At 48.8% G+C, this 23,098-nt stretch overlaps 1 protein-coding gene across 1 annotated transcript in view; it reads left to right on the forward strand.

Annotated features, from left to right (window-relative positions):
• Positions 1 to 235: 235 nt before the first annotated feature.
• Positions 236 to 23,098, forward strand: part of KY (kyphoscoliosis peptidase) — a 48,671-nt gene continuing 25,808 nt past the window's right edge. Inside the window, exons 1-5 of the mRNA XM_055569621.1 lie at positions 236 to 461; positions 3,699 to 3,761; positions 7,487 to 7,549; positions 18,690 to 18,764; positions 20,721 to 20,783. Coding sequence (XP_055425596.1) covers positions 326 to 461; positions 3,699 to 3,761; positions 7,487 to 7,549; positions 18,690 to 18,764; positions 20,721 to 20,783 — 400 coding nt within the window. The 5' untranslated portion in view covers positions 236 to 325. The remainder of the gene's footprint in view (positions 462 to 3,698; positions 3,762 to 7,486; positions 7,550 to 18,689; positions 18,765 to 20,720; positions 20,784 to 23,098) is intronic.

Below are 23,098 nucleotides of genomic sequence, written 5' to 3' on the forward strand. Positions count from 1 at the left end.
CCCCGGGATCGCGGGATGGGGCAGTGGCCTGCCGGCCGGGCCGGGAGGCAAGGGGCGCGGGGAGGGAGGCTCCGGAGCGCGGACAGTCAGGGATTTCCTTTCAAAGGTGACTTAGAGCCGCTTCATAAGGGTAGCGCCCTCCCGGGAGGGCCCTAATGGCGAGTTTGGCAGAGTCAGCGAAACGCAGCGCCGCGGCCGGGCGGCGGGGAGCGCCCTCTCCCGCGCCCTCGCGGTCTCCCGCGCCGGGCAGCGGCGCGCACGGGCCATTTGCAGCGCAGGCAGGCTCGAGAGCGGCCGCCGCGCACCGGCCGGAGCGGGGGGCACCATGGAGCTGAAGAAGGATAGCAACGCTGTGTCCATCGACATGCTGCTGATCGTGCACTCGGAGAAGCGGCGCGCCGCTCAGAGCGCGCACTCGGACCGGCCGGCGGACCCGGGCGCGCCGCAGCAGCGCAGAGGAGGTAACCGCGCTCGGGCCGGCCCCGGCCCCCGGCCTCTCGACCTCCTCACCCCAGGGCCTGCCCGCCGGGGGGCGCCCCAGGCGCCCCCGGAACGAGGCCATTGAGGCCGAACTGCTCCCCAAAGCTGGCTGCGCCTCAGCGCTGCGGCTCTGGCGTCCTGTGGCAACGCGTAGCCCCGTGATTGCCCCGGGTTGACTCCCCGTGCATGCCTGCGGTGCTTCCGTCACCCCGGGAGCCCGTTTCCTCTTGGTCACTCTTTGAAGGGTGCAGATCAGGTTGGAAGATGCCCTGGAGGAAAAGGACCAGAGCTTCAGGCCTGAATGCTGCGTGCCCGAGGCCTGCTCCCCACGGGCCACATTGCAGGGCACAGGGGACCCCGGGGAGTTCGTGTACTGAGTCAGACTTTGAGATGGGCCCCACCCCCCCTTGGTGTCCTCGCACAAATCATGGCCTCACTTCTTGAGCCCTCTCCCAGCTTCCAACAGTAGAAGGCGTGCACGGTGTGAAAGGCACCCAAGCTGGGGTGGCGTTAGGCTGCTGTCCCCACTTTGGCTTACCTGTGATTCTAATTGTCCTGCAGACTTTCCGGGGAAGGTGATACTGGTAAAACAAAGTGATTGTTCCCAGAGTGGTTGTGGAAAGCAGGACCCTGGCCCCTGTACTCTCCTAGAACAGGAAACAATGTGAGAAGAGTAGAGAAGGATATTGTTAGAGGTTAAATTGGCCCCTCAGGCATCTGGGAGCCCCCAGTCCCTGTCTCTGAAGAAGCCCTCAAGAGCGCTTGAGGAGCCTGGTGTGCGGTGCACCAGACAGACTGTGCCCTGGCTCTTTGGGAGTGAAGTTTCACAGCCCTCAAGGTAAAACTTCTGCCTCCCGTCTCCCTTCCAGCTCCAGTGCTCCTCGAAGTCTGTCCCCAACTCTTCTGTCCCCACAGCCCCTGTGCACATTGAATACGTGCCTTTCACCCACCCTGCGGTAGCAGTGGGGCCATGGATGGCTCTTCCCCCTACCCCCACCCTGGGCCATGCAGGCTGCAGCTGCCCCTTAGCTCCTGGTGATGTCCAGGGGAGGCAGGAAGGGGAGAGAAAAGAGATGGTGGAGAGCTGAGAATGTTGACAGGCACCCAGTCTCCAGAGGGATTTGAGGCCTAGCAGTTGTTTGGGTTCGTTGGTTCTGGTGTTCTCAGAGCTGCCCCTGGGAGAAGGGGACATGGCCTGTCTAGGGTATTTGTATTGAGGAAATTGACAGAGGCCACTGGGCCTTCCTTGACAGAAATGTGGCTGCCCACTACTGCACGGACTGTGGTCCAGAGGGCCAGAGGCCCCCCACAAGGCACAGCTCCATGTCAGCCCATGAGTCCCCACCTCCCTCTTCTGCTCTGATCACATTTCTCCAAATGGTTCTGACACTAGAAAGAGGGTGGAGAACACAGAGAAGGCCCTGAGACGCCAGCGATGCGGACTGCTCAGTGAAGTGTCCAACACCGGGCACAAACCCTCCGTGATGCCAAACCAATGCACTTCACACTCATGATCATGACTCAGAGAAAGAAGACCCCTGTTTCCTGAGCCCTCTCTGCTGATATGTCGCTCCAGATATTTTCCTGACGAAAGTTTCTTCCAGACGTTATAGAAGCAGAGAGACCATGTCATTTATTGACAATCAGACAGTTGTGAGCTGGAGCAGAAGGAGAGCACACGGTCTCCAAGACCCGCTGGACAGCAGTGATATCCAGGAGACCCCTAGCTAAGCCAGCACATGGGCCCACTCCTCGGGACAAGCCAAGGAGGAGAAACGCTGAACAAGACCAGCTTGTTCCAAGGCCTCCTGCTGGTGCACAAAAATCTAAAACACACCACTCCCCCTCTTCCAGGTGTGTCTTGTCCTCTAGTCTGCTCCCGCTCCAGGGCCTGCCAGGCAGGGAATCCTCCCGGCTCTACAAAGGAGGGTCTGAGCTCTGTGTCAGGACAGCGAAGCTTGGTTACTTTCATGGGCAGAGGACCGACTGAGGGTGTGAGCAGGTGGCTTTCTGCTGTGTCCTTGTGGCAGAAAAGATTAAGAGGGACCAGTAGGCACGGAGTGTGTGCGCCGGGTATTGGGCTGCAAGGTGGCAGAGATGCCTTTTCCTTTTCTGCAGGGCCCTAGCACTTCCCCAGCTGTTTCCTTAGAGCCATGCTTCTCCAAAACACTCCTGGAAACCCTCAACTCCTGTTGCATATTCGCCATAGAGGAGGTAGCCTAAAGCTACCTGCACTATGTCTGAAAAAGCTTCAGTACCTCAGGATTTCTCCCCAAAGTGCTTTCCACTCCCTGGGTGTCAGTGAGGGTTCCGAGTGGTAGGTCCCAGATGCTGACTATGGAGGGCTCTGCAGAAAAGAAGGATGTCAAGAAAGGATTGGGGGCACTCAGAGTGGTGGAAAGGGCTGGAGATTCATATTGGAAGCTGAGCTTCGAGGAACGTGGCCATAGGCTGCAGAGCAGGACTGGCCTGGTGAGGAGGCCTCTGCTGCCACCAAGGAGCCCTCGATGCTCCTTCCATGCCAGCAACTTGATTTTATCGCAGCTGCTTGCACTGCCAGAATATATGCCAGTTCTGTGCCAGGAACTCGACCTTGCAGCCACCACTTCCAGCTACCGCCAGAAAGAGAGAGAGAGAACCACTTCCATTCCCTTCCCTGTTGCCTCACAGGTCCCAAGATGCAGTGAGACACAGGTGCATCTCAGCCGATGCCTTGGCCACTCAGGGTCCTTGCTCTAGCTGCAAGGGAGGCTGGGAGAGCAGACAACCGTCACTCTCAGTTCCCATAGAGATCTATCACTTTCCGTCTTTGCCCACTCCCCACCCTAGCTTAGGACTCTCAAAGTGGAAGAAGGTTCACCACACACAGAAATAGGCAGGCAAAATGAATGTCATCTAGCAGATGTCTTCACAATAACGCTTCCATACTTATGCAGTGGAAATGTGGGCGTGACAAAGAGGCATCTCCATTGTGAAACTTCTCTCTGAATGATCCTGATAATCAACCACCCCCTGAAAATTACCATGGTAATATTTTTTTAATGTTTTAAATGTAGAGGGTTGTATTCATTCCTCTGAGCTCTTCTCATTGTGGGCAGCCTCTCTCAGATCCCTATAGAGCCACATTCCACCTTTAGCTCAGATCCATTCACAACTGGTGCACTTGGTCTGAGTCTCCTTCCACAGAAGGCCTCATGCTGGTCTTTGTCACTTCACAGGACTTCAAGGCGTCGGGAATGGAATCCGGAGATGGCAGAAACTAGAAGGAAATGACCTACGTGGTAAATTCTCTCATCTTCATTTTATTTTCTTTCCAATCTCTTGAGTTCAACACATTGAAAAATGTCTATGAATGTTGGGTTTCACTTGTTTGATGACTGGCCTAGATGTCTAACCACTCAGACAGTGGCTGCTTGTGACTCAGCCAGGCCTCTGGGGTTACTGTGACCCTGGAAGATTTCTCTTGGCATCAGGTCCCCCAGTTTCCTGGAGGCTGTTGTGGGGGGCAATGCTATCAACTTGAGCACCCACTTGTTCACTGGCTGAGCTATAAAGAAAACCTTGGCATCGTTTGGGATAGTGGATTTGGGTGTGTCCCCAGGGGAGGGGCTTCCCAGGTTATGCTGGGCATCTATCTTTTAAAAATATTTCTAAACAGGGAAGACAGTGGCCTGCCTTGGGTGGTGTTACTCAAGGCCTGGGAAGATGCCAGTCCAGGGTTCTGTGGCTCCTGGCCTGGAACCCAGAATACAATAAGATCTGAGAGAAATCCCAGCTTCCAAAGCCACCTCTTTATGGTGCCAGGCGTCAGTCACCCTGCAAGCCCAGGATTTCTCTGGCAGTGCCATGCATGGACCATTATACTGGGCCTTATTCTGGCCCTCCTGGACTCATAAGCCCAGCCTCCATGGACAAATACTGTGGAACTTCACTGTGGGCCTGTGAGAATTCTAGCAAGAATAAGACCTCCACTCCCAGAGCCCCAGTAGGGGACTCAGTCAGACCCTGACTATCTGAGCCCAGGGTCAGATGACTGACTCATCAAATGCCAGTGGGAAGGACCCACCCCCCCATGACCCTCCACAAATGGAGAAACAAGACCCCAAATGAACAGGACTGAGCACCTATGTTCTGCCATCCTTCTGACAGTAACAGAGGGAGAGGACGAACTTCTAAAAGTGAATTCATTCATTCATTCCCTCAGTAAAGGTGTACAGTGATTGCTTGGTTCTGGGAAGTGTTCCAGTTGGAGATGAAACTAAATGGAATAGTCAGGAATGCCTGCCCTCCTGGGGCCATGTTAGAATGACTGCATCATAATGCCGTTCACCACAGCCAAGTCTCAGCACCCTGGAGGTGAAGAGCTTGCCTGTGTCCCCTGTGCTATGCATGAAGATAACTTATCCTCAAGACACCCTCCCCCAACCAGGGACCATCTTCGGAGTCCTGGCTGATGGGCTTGCATGCATGGGATGTCTTCCTTATCCTTGGGGTGGGACCATCAGATGGGAGACACACCAGTTCTAGCTCTACCTAAACGGACAGCTAAGTTAGCAAAACTGTGCTGTGGGTTCATGAGAATTAGAAAAAGAATCAGACCTCCAAGAGACCCGACAGCCTCAGAAGCACATAGCAGCCCATGCAAGCGGGCATGCCCAGCCAGTGTGCAGGTGGATGGAGGGCAAGTGGGTCATGTAGGAGGAAAAACACACCCCGTCTTTGTTTGTTACATCTCCTACTTCACCTGAGTTGTTGGAAATTCATCTTATGGCTTCTTGGGCATGTTGTTACATTAGGAGAGGATTGAAGTATACTGAATTCATCCCCTTTTTACCATCTTCAGGGGTCCTGGTTTGGGGGAAGATTAGTGGAAAAACATAACAAAACACAAAAAGATATGGTAACTATTACAAGACTCTTCTTAAAGATGTGAAGTGGGAAAAAAAAAAAAAGATGTGAAGTGGGTACTAGGTGCTAGCTAAGAAAGAGAATGCTTAAAGTAGTTCTTGCAAAATCACCCAAGAATTAAGAGTTTTAGGTAAATGCAGGGCTGGGGAGAGACCACATAGAGGCCTTGAGCTTGGGAAAGAGGATTCCACAACTCTGCTAACATATGTAATTTAAAATTAACTTGAAGTAAAATTTTATTTATTTTTTTCAAGTGGCATGCTTGCATGCAAGCAGAAGTTAAATCTACAGCTTCTTTCTGCGTTTTCTGATGGTGAGGTCCGGGGTACATACTTGCCTGGCTGGTGCCCAGGTCACCCAGCCCTGGTGACCAGCATGGTGCCCAGCCTTGGAAACTGGAGGGCTTTCACCTGAGAAGGAAGCAGCTGCTGGCTTGTACTTGGTGGAGGGTGCACAAATGTGGATGAACATGCTGTTGGTCCCCCCTCTTGCTACCCATGCACTCCTCTGGCTGGGGTGCTGGCAGGGTGGGGGGAGCCCAAGTGCTCCACACTTTTCTGAGCAGCAGGTGTTTGGGCTGAGCCATCAGCTTGCCCAGCAACGGGCTTCCCCTGCTGTGATTGGCTGCTTTCCTTGGTCCTGGCTGAAGTCTGCCTAGCAGCACAGGGACTAATGCCCCACAGCCACAGGGAAACCAGTTGTGCAGCCATGACTATAAATACCCTTACAGCAGCTATGCCAGCCAATCATCCTCCTTGAGGATTCCCTTCCCAGATCCTGTTTCCTCCACCCTCCAGCCTCGCGAAGATTACAGCCAGCTGTGCCCACAGGAGGTGGCCTCTTTGTCCTCGCCTGGGTCTGGCCTGGAGCTCTAGCCTAGCACATACTGCTTCACCCTGAGTTGGCACACTCAGGCACCCTGACCCTTGCCCAACTGACCAACCTCAGCCTTCATGGGGCTAACTGACCTGGTTGGGCCTGCTACAGAGAAGCCTAGAGAGAGTGAGCTTCCCCGGGCAAGACCCACCCCCTACAAGGAGGATAGCAATCCAGTTCAGCTCAGTGAGCTGCCCACCCACCGTGACCGGCTTCTGCCTGGCCAAAGGCGTGGAAATGCTGAGTGGCAGCCCTGGTTGGGTATACACGCGATGACATATGAACAGAGCCAAATCGCGCCAGTGCTCCCGAGGCATGCTTGCACCTGTGCCAGTGGTCACTTCCAGGGACAGGCCCAACAGCCTTTTTGCAGCTCAGCAGGAGGCCAGCAGAGAAGACGGCAGGCCGGGGTAGTAGTGGCCCTTCCCTAGCCTCATCCCTGCCCCTCTGAAGCAGAGGTTCAAGGGCAAGACCAGACGACCACAGCAGCCATATATGTGCAGCAGAGATGGAGGGGAGGCAGTGCTTCCCACAGGAGGGGCAGGGGGCACCCTGCCATGGTCTATGGCAGGAGCTGGGCATGTCTCCATAGCAGCCTGACTCCACTAGGCTCTGAGCATGGCTCTGTGTCCCAGGGACACGAATATCACCAATGCATGGCAGGTGCCCTGCAAATGTTGGTGAACCTGAACCAAACTGCAAGCACCCCAACTCTGAGGCTAGAGAAGGAGCAGGGTACCCTCCATTCCTCTCAGAGAGAGGCAGGAGGCTGAGTTCGGACTCAGGAGACTTAGGTTCAAGCCCGGGGTCTCACCTGGCCATGGGGTCTTTGGCAAAACGTTAACCAGTCAAAGCCATGGGCCCATGATTGAGGTAAGAGCCTTCCAGGCTGCTCCGTAGAAAGGTGTGGAGATCAGGGAGGCTTCACACTGTGCTATGGAAACTGGTCTGGCTGCACCAAAGTCAGGAGCGGTGGTCACTTAGCCCGTGGGAGGCATGCCCAGCTTTTAGAAGAGAAACTAACCTCTGCTGGCCCCCACTGGGAGTGAGAGGCTGTGTGTACGCGGGCTCCTAGGCGCTTGCCTCTGTGCTCAGATATAAGATTCTACTGATTCACACGTGTTGATACCCAGCCTGGCAACTCTCTGCTCTGCCCAGGGAAAATTCCATCCTACTCTGGACCCCATGGTCACTGCAGGCCCCTCTTGTCTTCCCTCAACAGGAAACCTGGTGGAGAAGCAGCATGCCCAGCAGACCCAGGTCATCACTTCCTATGACAACCAAGGTAAGGTTCCGCCACTACCTGTCCCCTCTCCCCCAGCTCCTGTGTGCCCAGATCTGCTGTCCTGGCCAGAGAGAATGGGGTCAGAGCACAGACTGTGGAGAGCAGGGCCCTATCTGCCCCGGAGATGCTGGAGCACCCTTCCCTCCCCACATCCCATGGGAAACAGTGAGAGGCTGGCCGTGTCCTGGGATAGAGCAAGGAAGTCCTTGGGCCACAGAATCCGCTGCTGTCATCATCATCACCCTGGTTGTCATCACTTTCGCTGAGTGCTAACCTCACGTCAGGCACCCCGCCAGGCCACGTACATGGTCATTCTCATGTGGGTTATGCTTCACAGCAGTCATGTTTGATCGGTACTCTTACTGTCCTCATTTTACAGATGAGTAAACCAAGGCTTAGCAAGGTGGTCTTCTGTCCAAGATTGCAAGGCCAGCAAGAGTCAGAGCTGGAGTAGTCTGTTCCCAGCACCATCCCCGTCCCCCACCACCCCAACCACCATCAAGACCTCAGCTGTCGCTCCTCTTACAGCTCTGCTTCTACAGCCACCCTGGGACCCGGCTCCCCCAGCCAGGCCCTCCCTCCTTCCGAGTCACGGCGGTTCCCTGGCCTCTCCCCCAGAGATGGAGCCCTCCCGGACAGGGCCCTCCACCCTGGGACAAGTTTAACTCAGCAGTGGGGATTCAGAGGGCCCTTCCTTAGGAATCCTCACTTTGCTGGACGGATCCTCCCAGAGGGGAAGACAGGCAAGGGCGTCCGCTGCTAACTCTGCAGGGGACTAGATCTGAGAGCACCTCAGGGTGGAGGCAGGGTGGCTCACAGCTACAACTGGAGGATAAGCCAGGTTAGAGCCCCACCCAACGTCCACTCCCCCACTCACTCACCTCCCCTCCCTGCAGCCGTGGCTTTCTGCTCTGGATTGACGGGCCTGGGGCCTGAGAGCTCTCATAGACTTGGACCTAAGATGTCACTGCCGGTGCCCTCAGCGCTCATGTTCTAACTTGTAAGGCTATGCCCAGAAGGCGGGGAGGAGGAAGCCCTGGAGGACTCAGAGGTTCTCGGGGAATTGCTCTGTAACACCAGCTAACTCAACATCCCCAAGGAAAGATGCTGGCAGATAGTGAAGAAAGGCCTGCCAGCTCGAGTTCCCAGCAGGAAGTAGCTAGTTCTTCTTGCAGTCTAGGTCAGCATCCATTTAGGGCAGGATTCCTGGGACGATGGCTCCAGGACAAACCCAAGGTCACTCAGCGGGCCCACCTCAACCTGTTACCCCTCTGAGCACTACAGAGACAATCCTGGGCCCCCACTTCTCTGAAATGGACTAGCAGCAAGCAGCTCACCCCAAATAAGAGTGAGTGACATAAGAGTAAGTGACATCTCACTGAAATGAGTGTGGATTCAGTTCAGTTCAGTCGCTCAGTCGTGTCCGACTCTTTGCCACCTGATGGACTGCAGCACTGAGTGTGAATTAGCAACTATTTATCTTACTTAGTTCTGGCCATACCCCCTTGTGGGGTCATGATATTATCCCTGTTTACAGAGGAGGAAGCTGAGGCTGAGGATGCTGTGGTCCCCAAGCAGGGTGCTCCTGCCAGACCTGTAGGATAGGACTAGTGAAATGGGGCCTTCCAGTTACCTTGCCTGTACACCATACCCTGGCTCTTGTGGGCCACTCACATGCCTCCTCCCAGGATCTGAGGCTTTCAGAGGTGGCCTTGGACAAGGTCCACTGAAGATCGGGATGGAATGGGCCCTCCAGGTCTTATGGAAGCCTGGACCACAGTGAGGGAGAGGCTGCCCTGCTCTGGGGCTGCGGCAAAGTCCCCACTCATGCTGATCCATTCATTTCACAAAAAGCACCTCTGGATGATGGCACTGGGGATCCATCAGAGAACACAACAGACAAGGTTCCCTCCCTGTGAAGCTGACACCTGGTGAAAGAAACTGATGAACCTGACTAGAAAAATGCAAGGTGTCAGATAAGGTTGGCGGAGAAAATAAAGCAGGAAGGGGCATGTAGGGGGAAGTCACACAGCTGAGTATTCATTTCTGGTGGCTGCTGTAACACATAATCTCAAACTCGGTGGCTCAACACAAATGTATTTATTCTCTTCAATGGGCTTCTCAGGTGGCTCAGTGGTAAAGAATCCACATGTAATGCAGGAGACCTGGGTTCAATTCCTGGTTCTGGAAGATCCCCTGGAGAAGGAAATGGCAATCCATTCCAGTATTCTTGCCTGGGAAATCCCACAGACAGAGGAGGCTGGCAGGCCACAGTCCATGGGGTCACAAAGAGTCGGACATGACTTAGCAACTACAACGATATTCTCTTCAACAATTCTGAGACTACAAATCCCATAACAGTCTCACTGGGCCAATCAGTCTCTTGGTCAGCATCAGGTTCCTTTTGGAGGTTCTGGGCGATAATCTTTTCCTTGACTCTGCTGGCTTCTAGAGGCTGCTGGCACTTGTGGACTTGTGGCTGCATCACGCCAGTCTCTGCTTCCATCGTCACATTGCATTCTCTCTGTAAAGTAGTTCTATCCCGCTCTGTTTTATAATAATCCTGGTGGTGGCATTGGGCCCACCCAGATGATCAGGATCACCTTTCTATCACGAGATCCTTAACTGAACCACATCTACAGACTCCCCTTTGCCGTAGAAGGTAACATTCACAGGTTCCCGAATTAGGACATGGATATCTTTGAGGGCCATCATGCAGCTACCACAGGGAACAATTTAAAATAGAGTAGTTGAGAAAGGCATCCCTGAGGTGACATTTGAGTAAGGGAGGTGATGAAGGAGCAGGTCACGCGGCCTCTGGGGACGAGCTCCCAGCAGAGGGGGTGGGAACTTTATGCAACAGGTGACAGAATGATCATGGGAATCTTGGATCTTCACACGGAAGAGGTCTTTGCAAGATTCATCTGTGACAGGCCTGATGAGAGGGGAATGATTATAGGAGCCCCAGTGACCTCAGGCCCCAAAAGTTACTCTTTGCAAATCAGATTTCTGTTGAGGCCTCCTTCCTGGTCACCTACCCTCATCCCCAGGCAGACTGTCTGTGCCTTCTTTGATCAGGGCTGCACTAGGCTCCAACTGCCGTGTTTCCAGACCTGGGACATCCCTGGTGAGCTCCATTGTGCAGAAAGAATCATGAATGGGCCTGGGTTTTCAAGAGGCCCATGGAAGCCAGGGTCAGTTAGGCTGCAGGAGACAGCCTTGATCACACCTCCTGGCTGGTGCCCCGTGGCCTTGGCCCTGAGCTCTGGCACACTCGCAGTCACCCCACAGCTAGAGCTGCTGCTCAGGGCTTCCACCCTGAGTCAGACTGTACCTGGTGCGGCATCTGCAGAGCTGGACTGTCGCCGTCATCAGTCAGCTTGCTGTTCCCAGGGTGTCAGAGCTTACACTTCCTGCCCTAATGCTGACTACCACACTCTGGGCAGAAACCTCTGAACACCCAGCCCAGGGCTGTTTAAGAGTTGGGTGTTTTTAGAAACACTTTAGCTGAGATTTTCTAACTCAGCTACTGCAGGAAAAATTCGAAGGCAGAGAATCCAGGTTGTAAAGGTGACAGCCGGTTATGGACAGAGTTAAGGAGCATCTTAAGTCAATGATGACAAATATCTGACATGAATGCCGTACCACCACCCCCTGCCCCAGCACACACACAAATACACCCACGCATGTATGCATACACACACTCACATTCATATACACACGCACACACCTGACAGTCTTTGCTAATTGATAAGCGCTCCAGGCAGCCACTTCCAATCAGTCAGAGTTAATGAACAACACAAAATCTGTTTGCCATCTCTGTATTAGATGTTCAGAGCAAATTAGGTCTTCAGACAAAGCCTGATTCAAACCCGCAGAGACCTGGAGAGAAGCTGTTGGGTGGAAGGACTCTCCTGATGGGGTAGAAGGCTAGGCCTGCCTGTTGCGTTGCCACATCTCTGGGGGTGGGAACAGGGTCTGGCAATCACTTCTCAGGTGTAGCAGAAAATAACCCCTAATATGCTTTTACTAAGATAGCCAAAGTTTCAGCTTCACAAAATGCTGTTTCAGTGATAGCTGGTGGAACTGGGAAGCGGTAACATGAGAAAGTCTGGGGCAGGTGATCCGAAATCCCAGGAAGGCCTCCTTTGGGTATGCTTGTGACTAAGATTAGCGTCATGGTATCTGACTGTACCTAGGGCTTAGATCTCACTTTAAAGTTTGTCCAAATGATATTCCACTTTTTATCATTGGCAAATTAATGTTTTCTTTAAAGTAAGAGTTTTGTTTGGTAAGGAATGTTGTAGTTGGCAAACTCTTAGCACTTCACACCTTTAGGAAGCACGGGGTGATACTGCAGCCCTGCTCACTGGGGATAGTGTGCCCAGGTCCAGGACCGTTTGGAGCAGAGAAGCCTCCCAGAAGTGCCCTTGCACACCTATGAATGAGAGCAAGAATCACACCGATCAGGGAGGCCGGGAGCTTTGCTATTCTCTTCAAGGGAGTGACGATTAATAGCACCACTTGGGGCAGAGCCAGGAGGGGGCCTCAGGAAAATGTCAGATCCCTGGAAGGGGGGCCAGGGAGAGGTGAGGCAGTTCAGGAAGGGAGCGGTGAGAAGGGATGACTGATGCATGAAGGGGTGACTGGCTGGTGAGCTTCCAGCCAGGCAAGTGCCCAGTGGGAGACCACCTCAGCACCCACCTCGGAAAGGGCTTATAGAGTTTTGATTTTCAGCTCACTCATTCTCTGACATAGCAACATGGCTGGATAAGAGTGGTTGGAAGTACCTGGACATTAGGAGAAGTTTGGGAAAGAGGTTTGTTGTTGAGCCCTGGTAGTTCAGCTGGTAAAGAATCCACCTACAATGCAGGAGACCCCAGTTCATATTCCTGGGTCCGGAAGATCCTCTGGAGAAAGGATAGGCTACCCTTTCCAGTATTCTTGGGCTTCCCTGGTGGCTCAGCTGGTAAAGAATCCTCCTGCAATGCAGGAGACCTGAGTTCGATCCCTGGGTTTGGAAGATTCCCCTGGAGAAGGGAACAGCTACTCACTCCAGGATTCTGGGCTGGAGAACTCCATGGACTGTATAGTCCATGGGGTCGCAAAGAGTCAAACACGACTGAGCGATTTTCACTTTCAAACCAATAGTCAGGTCAGCTTTGCAGCTTCTCTGTACTTCTAGAGACTGTTGCAGCCCAGCGTTTTCCAAATTTTGTTTGGCGAAATAATGCTGGGTCAAGTAGACTTCTGCAGAACTTCTCAGATCGTTGTGTGATGCGACCTACAAAAGGGGAGGAAGTGGCCATTTTTCTCAAATCCTTTTTGTTACAAAACATCTAGTGGGCAAGTATAGCTTGGCACCCACTTTGAAGACCAGCTCTGAGTGTTCGGAGGAGAAAGCGGAAAGGCAGTGGTGAGTAGACCCCTGCCCCAGGCATTGTGGGAAGACACAGAGCCGTCATTTGCTGCCCATGGCGATGATAGCAGATCCTCCGACCAGAGCTGAATGATGCTTTGAACTCTGAAACACTTAACATCCTAATTGTCAAGTCACTGGCTGATTTTCTCTGCCAGTGAATGTGCTAGAAACTACAGTCAAAATGAATGTTAACCCCTTCAAAGTAATCCCTTGGAGGCCACTTTGTACCTTTTAAACTTGTTTAAGAATTACTATCCTTAACACGCAGAGCAAGGTTATGAGCTACACAAGAAAGTCAGTATTGTTATTCTGTGAAAACACATTTAGCAGGCAAAGGATTAGTAAATGGAGTTCTTATGAAATCAATAAGGAAAAAAATACCACATCAGTAGGTAAATAAGTGATTCACAAAATAAGTTTAAAACGGCAAATAAAATACTATACTGAAAAAAAATACGATACTGAAAACTTAATAAATACACAAAAACAGTGAGATGTCACTATTCATTGATTTTTAAAAAAACTTAAAGGATTAATGACAATCAAATGTCAAATTTTTGCAATACAAACCACCCCAAAATTCAGTTCCTTAAAACATTTAACAGCTCACAAGTTTACGGGTTGTCTGGATGTTCTTGTCTGAGCCACACCTGGCTGCTTGCAGGTCTTGGCTAGCCTCACCCCTGTGTGTGGTCAGTGGGAGGGCTGGCTGAAGATCAGCTGGTCTAGGGTGGCCTCACCTGCGAAGGCTCTGCTCTGCTCCCTGTGGTCTCTTGCCCTCCGCAGGCTAGGTTAGGCACAGTTACATGGCAGTTGTGGCTGGAATCCCAAGAATGGAAGTGGAAGCAGCAGAGTCTTTTGACATAGGTTCCAAGCCTGCACAGCATCATTTCATGCTAATTGGCCAGACCGCATCATCAGGCCAGCCTAAATGTGGGAAGGAATGAAAGGCCTCTTTTTGGAAGGAAATACAAAGTATTGTAACCAATTTCGCCACTAAACACAGAAAGAGTGAGCAAAATAGACACTCTCTTACACTGTTGAGAGAATCATAAAATCATTCAGGAGATTTTGCCAATATCTAACAAAAGCCTTAAAAAACTCCATACCCTTCAATACATGTTTAAGAATTTATTTGAAGAAACCGATTTGAAGAGTGTGTAAAGCAGTGTGTCAGAATGTTTGGGTTTCCCTGGTGGCTCAGTGGTAAAGAATCTGCCTGCCAACACAGGAGATGCAGGTTCATTTCCTGGGTCAGGAAGATCCCCCGAGGAGGAAATGGCAACCCACTTCAGTAGTCTTGCCAAGATAATCCCATGGACAGAGGAGCCTGGTGGGCTACAGTCCGTGGAGCCACAGAAGAATCAGACACAACTTAGCAACTAGACAACATCAGAATGTTCATCACATCATTGTGTAAATAGCAGAACATTTGGGAACTCTTAAATATCCAACAAAAAGAAATTTCTTCTTATGATTATAAACCATCTGTAGAACAGAGTACTATGCAGCCATTTAAAATGACTTGTGATTATATTCAGTAACATGTAATGTAAAGACAAGTGAAGAAAGCAGGGTACAAAAACATGTTTATTATTATCCTGCTTTGCATTGTCACCTATTTTACGTTGTTCTGTATCACATAAGTTCTGTTTTAATTCTACTTTTACTTCTGCGTTTGATTGGTATTTTTAATTTTTTATTTTAATTTAAATTAGCATACAGTATTGGATTTTCTGGTGTGCAGTTCTATGTGTTTTAACGCATGCTCAGATTCATGATACCACCACCACAATCAGAATACAAAGCAGTTCTGTCACCCCCAAAATTCCCTTGTACAGACTCTTTGTATAGATTCACATCCTCCCGTCACTCCTAAGAGTATTGTTGAGAAGTATCACTTGACATGGCTGCACCAAAAGGTGTTTATCCATTCACCCGCTGAAGGACATTGAGACGTTTCCAGTTTGGGGTAATTATGAATAAAGCTTCTATAAGCATTTGTGTACATGTTTTTGTGTGAATGTAAAGAGTCTCACTTCTCTGGGATAAAAGCACAAAAGTATACTTGTTGAGTCATATGTTAAGTACATGTTTTGTTTTTTTAAGAAACTGCTAAACTATTTTCCAGAACGGCTGCATCATTTTACAATATCACCAGCATCTGTGAGGGATCCAATTTCTCTTCAACCTCATCAGCATATAGCATTATCATTATTTTTTATTATTGCTCTTCTAATAGATGTAGTATCTCATTCTGTTTTCAGTTTGCATTTTCCTAATGGTTAATCATGTTGAACATCCTTAATTTCTTATTTGGTGAGATATCCATTATTTTACCCATTTTCTGATTGGATTGTCTTTGCACTTTTGTAAAAAATCAATTTGCCGTATTTGTGTGGGCCTATTTCTTAATTCTATTATGTTCCATTGAGCTATATATCTATCACTTTGTCAATATCACACTGTGTGATTACTGTAGCTTTATAGAACATCTTAAAATCCATTGGTGTTCTCCTATCTTTTTCTCAAAATTAACTTGATTTTTCTAGTTGCAATATCTTTCTATCTAAATTTTAGAATCATCTGGCCTATATTTACAATCTACAAAGTTCCTCCAAGGAGTTTAATTGAAATCGCATGAAATCTATAGATGAATTGCCAACTTGACAATACTGAGTCTTCCAATCCATGAACATAACATATTTCCCTGTGTATTTAGTCAGTCGGTTCAGTCCCTCAGTAAGGTCTGACTCTTTGTGACCCCATGGACTGCAGCACGCCAGGCTTCCCTGTCCATCACCGACTCCCGGAGCTTGCTCAAACTCATATCCATCAGGTCAGTGATGCCATCCAACCATCTCATCCTCTGTCATCCCCTTCTCCTCCTGCCTTCAATCTTTCCCAGCACCAAGGTCTTTTCCAATGAATTTAAGTCTGCTTTAATTTGTTTGATCATATTTTTCAGTTTTCAGCATAAAATTCCTGCATTTTTTTTTAAGATTTACACTTAACTATTTCATTTTTTGGAGCCTTGGGAAATAATAATTTTAAAATTCAATTTCTAATCATTTATTGTCAACATAAATATAATTGATTTTGAGGTGCTGACCTTGTATCCTGTGACCATTCTTAAACTTAATTTTTAGTTCTAGGAAATTCTTGTATAGGTTATTTGGGATTTTTCCATGTAGACAGACATGTCATCTGTGAATAGGAGAGTTTCACTTCTTTCTTTGTAATCTATATGACTTTTCTTTCTTTCTCTTTTATTTCTATTATTTCACTGGGCAGAACTTCAGTACAGTGTTCATTAGGAACAGTGAGAGTGGCTATCCATGCCTTGTTCCAAATCCCCGGGGGGAAAGATTTACACTTTTCACCATTAAATATGCGGTTAGCTCTAGGTTTTTGGTAGGTGCCTTTTTCCAGATTAAGAAGCTTCCTTCTATTCCTAGTTTCTTGAGAGGTTTGTTGAGTGGATATTAAATTTTGTCAAATGCTTTTTCTGTATCAATTGATATGATCATGTGAGTCTTCTTTAGCCTGCTAATATGATGAATTACAATCACTGATTTTTTCAAATATTGAGCTAACCTTGCTTTCCCAAAATGGTATATTATTCTTTTACTATACTGCTGGATTTAATTTTCTAATATTTTTTGGAGAATTTTTATGTTTATGTTGACAAGGGATATGAATCTATAGTATTCTTTTCTTATACTGTCTTTGTCTGGTTTGGGAATCAGATTGATGATGGCCTCATAAAATACATATGAAGTACTTGCTGCTCTTCTATTTTCTGAAGGATCTTGTGCAAAATTGAAAATTAAAACTACTATGACAGTTTTTTGTTAGAATTTGCCAGTGAAATCTTCTGGACCTGGTTTGGGTTTGCTTTTTGTTTGTTTGTTTTTGAAAAATTTTGAACTACAAGCTTAGTTTTAAAAATACATATGGGAAATTTCAGGTTATTACTCCTTCAGTGAGTTTTGATCATTTATAGCTTTCAAGGAAATGGTCCATTTCAGTGGCATAAATTACCTATATAGAGTTATTTATACTATTCCTCATTATTCTTTTAGTATACATGGGCTCTAGAGTGATAGCCCTCATTTAATTCCTGTATTGGCATCTTGATCCTGATTTGTGTCTTGTCTCTTTTTATTTGGCCACTCTAGTTAGAGGTTTATCAATTTTACTGATTTTTTCAATGAACCAACTCTTGGTTGTGTGGATTATTCTGTCATTATTTCTTCAAATATTTTTCTGCATCACACTGTTTCTTCTCTATTTCTGGGATCTCAGTAACAGGAATGTCAAATCTTCAGGTACCATCCCACAGGTTCTGTTCACTGTTTCCCTCTGTTGTTCCTGTTGAGTAATTCTATTGCTCTCTGTTCAAGTTCACTGACTCTTTTTTTGGTCATCTCTACTTTGCTATTGAGTCTATGCAGGTCTTTTTTAAATAATTGTATTTTTCAGTTCTAAAATTCTTATTTGTTTCTTCTTTTTATCTTCCAAGTTTTGCTAGTACTTTGTGTCTTTTCATTTATTTCAAGACTATTTACCTCACTTTTTAGAGCATGGTCATCATGGCTGTTTTAAAATCTCTGGCTGATAATTCCAAAATCTGTGTCACCATCGGGTTAGCATCTGTTTATTTTCTTTTCCTTTTTAAGTTGATATTTTCCAGGGTCTCTCTATACCGAGTAACAGGATTTTAGCCTTTGCCAGGTCTGCACTGCACAGGCACCACACAGCAGCCAATCAAGCCATTGTTTTATACCGTAGTTTAGTTCTCAAAGACTGTGATATAATGTTTAGGGTGAGCACGTGCACAATGTGAATGAGATCCATTCATGTAGAGGTGACCTCAGGAGTTCATCCATAACTTTATGGAATTGCTCTCTTGATTCCCTCCTCTTTACAACCCACTTGCCAGTCCTCCAACCCTAAATCTTGGGGCTTTAGCTTTCCTACTCTTCTGGGTGCATCTCTGTGTCTGCATCTGGAAACAACCAGTGGAGAACAGAGAGAGGGAAAGAAATCAATGAGTATTTTCCCCTACACTATTGGGAATCACAGCTTCACTGGTAACCACCTCCCTTACAAAGACTTAGGTGTCTGTTGGGCCACCAAACTCACTGCTGCACTGATGCCAGCAGAATTTCCCTGGGGGCTGAGTCAGGAGATGAAAGAAAAAAGGGAAAAAACAAGAGAGGGTTTCCTCCACTATGACTCTTAGAGTTCTCCTTTCTCGCTCCACAAGCCAAAAGAAAGAGCTTCTCTTGGAGCACTTTCTATCTGCATCCACTGTGCCCTTATGCATTTGCGTCTGCCTTTGAGTCCAGTCTAGGTAATGCCATAGGGGAAGGGAATGGTCAACTCTGCCAATTGGATGATGCCTTAAATTCTAATCTTCTTCCCCAGTTTGCCTTCTATCATTTGCTTTGAAGCATCCTCAAATAGTCGGTCTATTCATTCTTTCCAATGCATTGAGTACGAGAGACACGGTGGAAGTTGTTTACTCCATCTTGCCCAGATCTGGAAACTGTCTGCTTATTTCTTGCTTTGGGGTTTTGTAAACAAAAATTATCTGCATATTGAAAAGAAAGGCCTACAACCAATTGTGTGCTGTTGTTCAAACATCCGTCATGAGACATTGCACCCTTTTCTGGCAGCATCTGGCTGAGAATATCACCTATTCCTTTGCAGGAACACAGCTGACTGTGGAGGTCCACCCTCGGGATGCCATGCCCCAGCTCTTCAAGAAGTTCTCCTTAGCTAAACGTACGTGCGTACAGGGCTGCTCGTGTTTGGAGGGGTGGCACGGAGGGCTGGGGCAGCTGGAAGGGCCAGAGCCCAACCCGGGGAACCTTCTGGGGGAAGGAGGAGTGACCTGAGCCTACACACAGGGAACCAGCAGAGCCATGGCAGCTTCACCCTGGGACACTCTCTTCTCCACACTCAATAACCCCTGTTCTTGGGTCACACAAGGCATTTAGCTAAACGCGAATTTCATCACAAGAATTTTGTTGTTCTTAGACGCCGTGTATTGACTGCTTAAAAAGTGGTATGCACTGTCTGTAAACACTGTACACTCAATAGGTTTTTAACTCTTTGTTATTCACCAGTATTAGCCCTACTTTTTAGATCAGCAAAGGCTCAGAAATGTGAGATAACTGCCTGTCTCCTGATTAGGAAGCAGATCAGAACCTAGGTCCAAATGAAGCCCATGCCCTTAGCCACTGTGCTTGGCTGCCTTCCATGCTCTGCACACGGGCCCAGACCCAGGCCTGTGACGTCTCCACTGCTCCCTTCATGGTCCTTACCCTGTATCTGTCCATCTTGGGGCTACACAGGGGCCTGGAGAAACTCCAGCCAAGGAACAGAAGCTGCAGAACAGCCCAGGCTGAGGGGCACTGCCTGTCCACTTGCGGGGTGGGGAGCTGCAGGGCAGGTCCCCTACGGCTGCCTGGTCCTACAGGCCTCAGCAGCCAGGAGATCGGGAGGGCAGGCCCTGGGAGTCAGCTAGCTGGGTCAGATCTCAGCTGTGGGACCTCAGGCAAGTAGCTTAACCTCTCTTTTGTACTCAACTTCCTTATGTACAAAAGGAGGAAAATGATTCAAGGTCCCTCAAAGGATTGCTGTGAAATTACGTGAGACAGTCAATAAAGCACAAGCCAGGCAATAGTAAGTACACAAAAAATCTGGCTACTATTTTGAACCCCTATCACTCTACCGAAAAATGTAGATGGAAACAAAATATGAACGGAAGAAAGACAAGGCCCACTGTTTCTCAGAATGACCTACGTACATTTGCAACCTTCTATTTTTTTATTTACAGCCAACAATGACCTTCAAGAGCAAAGAATAACTTCCCTTGGCACCCCTATCCCCAGCTCCTCTTGGTTCCATCCGGGACCCACATCTTCCTGACCTAGTTTCAAATCAGCAAGAAATTATCTCCTGTTGTTTATGGAGTCTAATGACAATTAGTGACCATTCTGCCTTACTGGGCTTCCCTGGTGGCTCAGATGGTAAAGAATCTGCCTATAATGCAGGGGACCCGGGTTCAATCCCTGGGTCATGAAGATCCCCTGGAGGAGGGAATATATCACTACCTACTCCAGTATTCTTGCCTGGAGAATTCCATGGACAGAGGAGCCTGGTGGGCTACAGTCTGTGGGGTCGCAAAGGGTCGGACATGACTAAGCGACTAACACACACACACACACACACACACACACACACACACTGCCTTAATAGTCCTGCATTTATAGATTTGATTGCCCTTGAACCTTCCTGAGGAATATTTCCCCTCTTTCCCCTTTCATGTCTGCTCATGGTCAGTTCTCCTGAGATCATCTGGCAGTGTGAATTGACTGACCCCTCAAGATCTCCAGCTGTGGTCAAGATGGCAGGAGCATCCAGTGTGGAGGCAGGAACAGGGACTCCAGGCCTGCTGAGTAATCCCAAGCCTCGATGTCCTAGAAAATTCTTTCTCTGCTCACAGTCTGAACTCCTCTTTCTTGTCATCCCCCATTGGCTCTGAGTCCTCCATATCTCACCAGAAAGCCCAGGGCAAGCCTAGCAGTAGTTTGGTGGTGGGTGGGAATGAGAGCAAGAATACTGTGAGAGGGAGAGTGAAGATGAGGGGTCAGAACCACCACACAGAGAATCATCTGTGTTTGCCTTTCTATTTCTTCTGAAGTGTCTCTACTCCTGACCTTTGGGATATTGTAGGTTTACAAGTTGATAAAAATGGAAACACAAGACCCCGGCAGCCTGGAGGGAAAGATACCCATGGTAAGTTGCAAAGCCTTCTTGGGGTTGTTTTCTGAGATTGGGTTAGCCTCATGAGCCAATCTGCAGTCAGTTGGAAATGGCTCCCTGGAGAGGTCCAGCTCCCTTAGAGCTGGGTATCTGGGGCCATCTCGGGGCTCAGGGGACAAGAGTATCATGATTGATTGGCAATGTCTGCTATGGACACAGGTGGAGAAGTGAAAAGCTCACACACCAGATGTGATCCCAAAGCTAAAGCACAAACCCCACCAATAACAAGGCAGCCCATTATGGGAAACATTAGAACAGAATTCAGAATTGAATTAAGTTTTAAAGCAAGTGTCTGTAAGGTAGGAGGCATGTGAATCAGCAGAGTGAGACAGGGGAAGAAATCCTGAAGGGGTGATGGACAGCCTGGGCTCGAATCCTAATTTTCCTCACTCACATTCCCATAAAGAAGGCTGAGCACCAAAGAACTGATGCTTTCAAACTGTGATGTTGGAGAAGACTCTTGAGAGTCCCTTGGACAATGAAGAGATCAAACCAGTCATTCCTAAAGGAAATCAACCCTGACTATTTATTGGAAGGACTGATACTAAAGCTGAAGCTCCAATACTGAAAAAGACTCTGATGCAAGGAAAGATTGAGGGCAGGAGGAGAAGGGAGTGACCAAAGATGAGATAGTTGGATGGCATCACCGACTCAATGGACATTTGAATTTGAGCAAGCTCTGGGAGATAGTGGAGGACAGAGGACAGAGGTCATGGGGTCACAAAGAGTCGGACACAACTGAGCAATAGCAACAACACCTTCCCTGTGCCTCAGTTTCCCCCTCAGTAGACCAGATGGCATCTAAGGCTTAGTACAGTTTGTACTTCTTCCTATTGTTTTGGTTTAAAATGAGAATAATTTAGTTAATGCCACTGGTATTTTAAATGTATTTATGCAAAATCATATTCAAATCTTACATAATCTGCTCAAAAAGTAAATTTAATGAGGCATAAATCATTATGGGTATTTTTAATGTTCAAATATTGTAAAATGGAACCAAGAAAGGGTAAAACTAATAATAGGGTTTTCAGTCCATTTTAGAAATGCCATCCTTCTTCGAAATGGGGGCAGGGAGACCTCATTTGCAGAGCTGAAGCTTGTTAAACGTGTAAGTCCATTTCATATCCACTTAGGTCACCATGACGGCCCTTGTCAGAGGTGCAGGAGCCAGAGTCCATGGGGGGAGAGGACACTGAGATGGGGGGAGCTCAGCAGGGCCTGCTGCTGCATCCCCATCCCTTCTGAAGGCCCAGCTGGGTGAGGGCCCCATGGTGGACCACCCAGGATAGGCTCTGAGGTGATCTGAGTGATCAGAGGGGAGAAATCCCAGCTCTGGCATGAGACAGGTGAGCCGTGATGGCACTGGGTTTCCAGGGAGCCTCTGGGTAAGACTGTGCAAGACAGAAGTCTGGAGGCAATCAGGGGAGGGGAGCCAGGGAAGGTCTTGGTCCTTGTAGAGGAGCAGAAAATGAAGAAAGAAGACGTTGGGTTGCTGAGCAAGGCCGCAGCTCAAGTGGAATTTGCACTGCCTGCCCACCCACCACACACCCTGCCTTCTCTTAGGACAGGAATAGCCTCAGATCCTGGTGTGTCAGAGGCTCCCACCCTGCCCCATGTGAGGGGCTACTGCAGCAGGTTAGCAGGGACTGAGGGGAGCAGACAGACGTGGCCAAAGCCAATCTGAGCTTGAGAAGGAAGTAAAAGGCTTCGGTCCTAACAGGAAGGGGCCCGCATCAGTGGGGACACGCAGAAGGATCCGTGTGGCCTGCTCCTGATGCTGAACTTGACTGGAGCCTGGGATCTCCTCTGTGGCTGGACAATGGCCAGCTCCCTAACCAGCTGGCGGTGCCTCACATGCAGTGCCAGCCCAGGGAGGGTTGCAGAGCAGCTTAGGCGAGAGCTGGTGGTGACACCTTGTCCCCACCAAGGAAGCCACTGCATCCATCTCAGTGGGAACAGCAGCTCTGCCTCCAAAAACTCTCTCCAACTCCTTTACACTCTGACTTACAGCCCCGGTTCTGACTGCTTGCTGCTTTGCTCCTCCTGTAGCTTGTGTACCTACGTAAAAACATTTAATAAATTATTCTTCTGCTTAAACTAAAAATAGAGGGGGCTGTCCTCAAAGGATGTGTGGGTTACAAGCAGGAACAGCTCCACACTGGGCACAGAGGTTTTATATCCCTGTTCTGTGCTTGCCTGCAAAGGACCCCCTCTTTGCACCCTTCCAGGGAGCAGAGCACCTCTAATCTTACCACATGATCCACTATCTCATTCACTCCCCCAGGTAC

This window comes from Bubalus kerabau, chromosome 2 (assembly GCF_029407905.1).
Source record: "Bubalus kerabau isolate K-KA32 ecotype Philippines breed swamp buffalo chromosome 2, PCC_UOA_SB_1v2, whole genome shotgun sequence".
Lineage (NCBI taxonomy): Eukaryota > Metazoa > Chordata > Mammalia > Artiodactyla > Bovidae > Bubalus > Bubalus kerabau.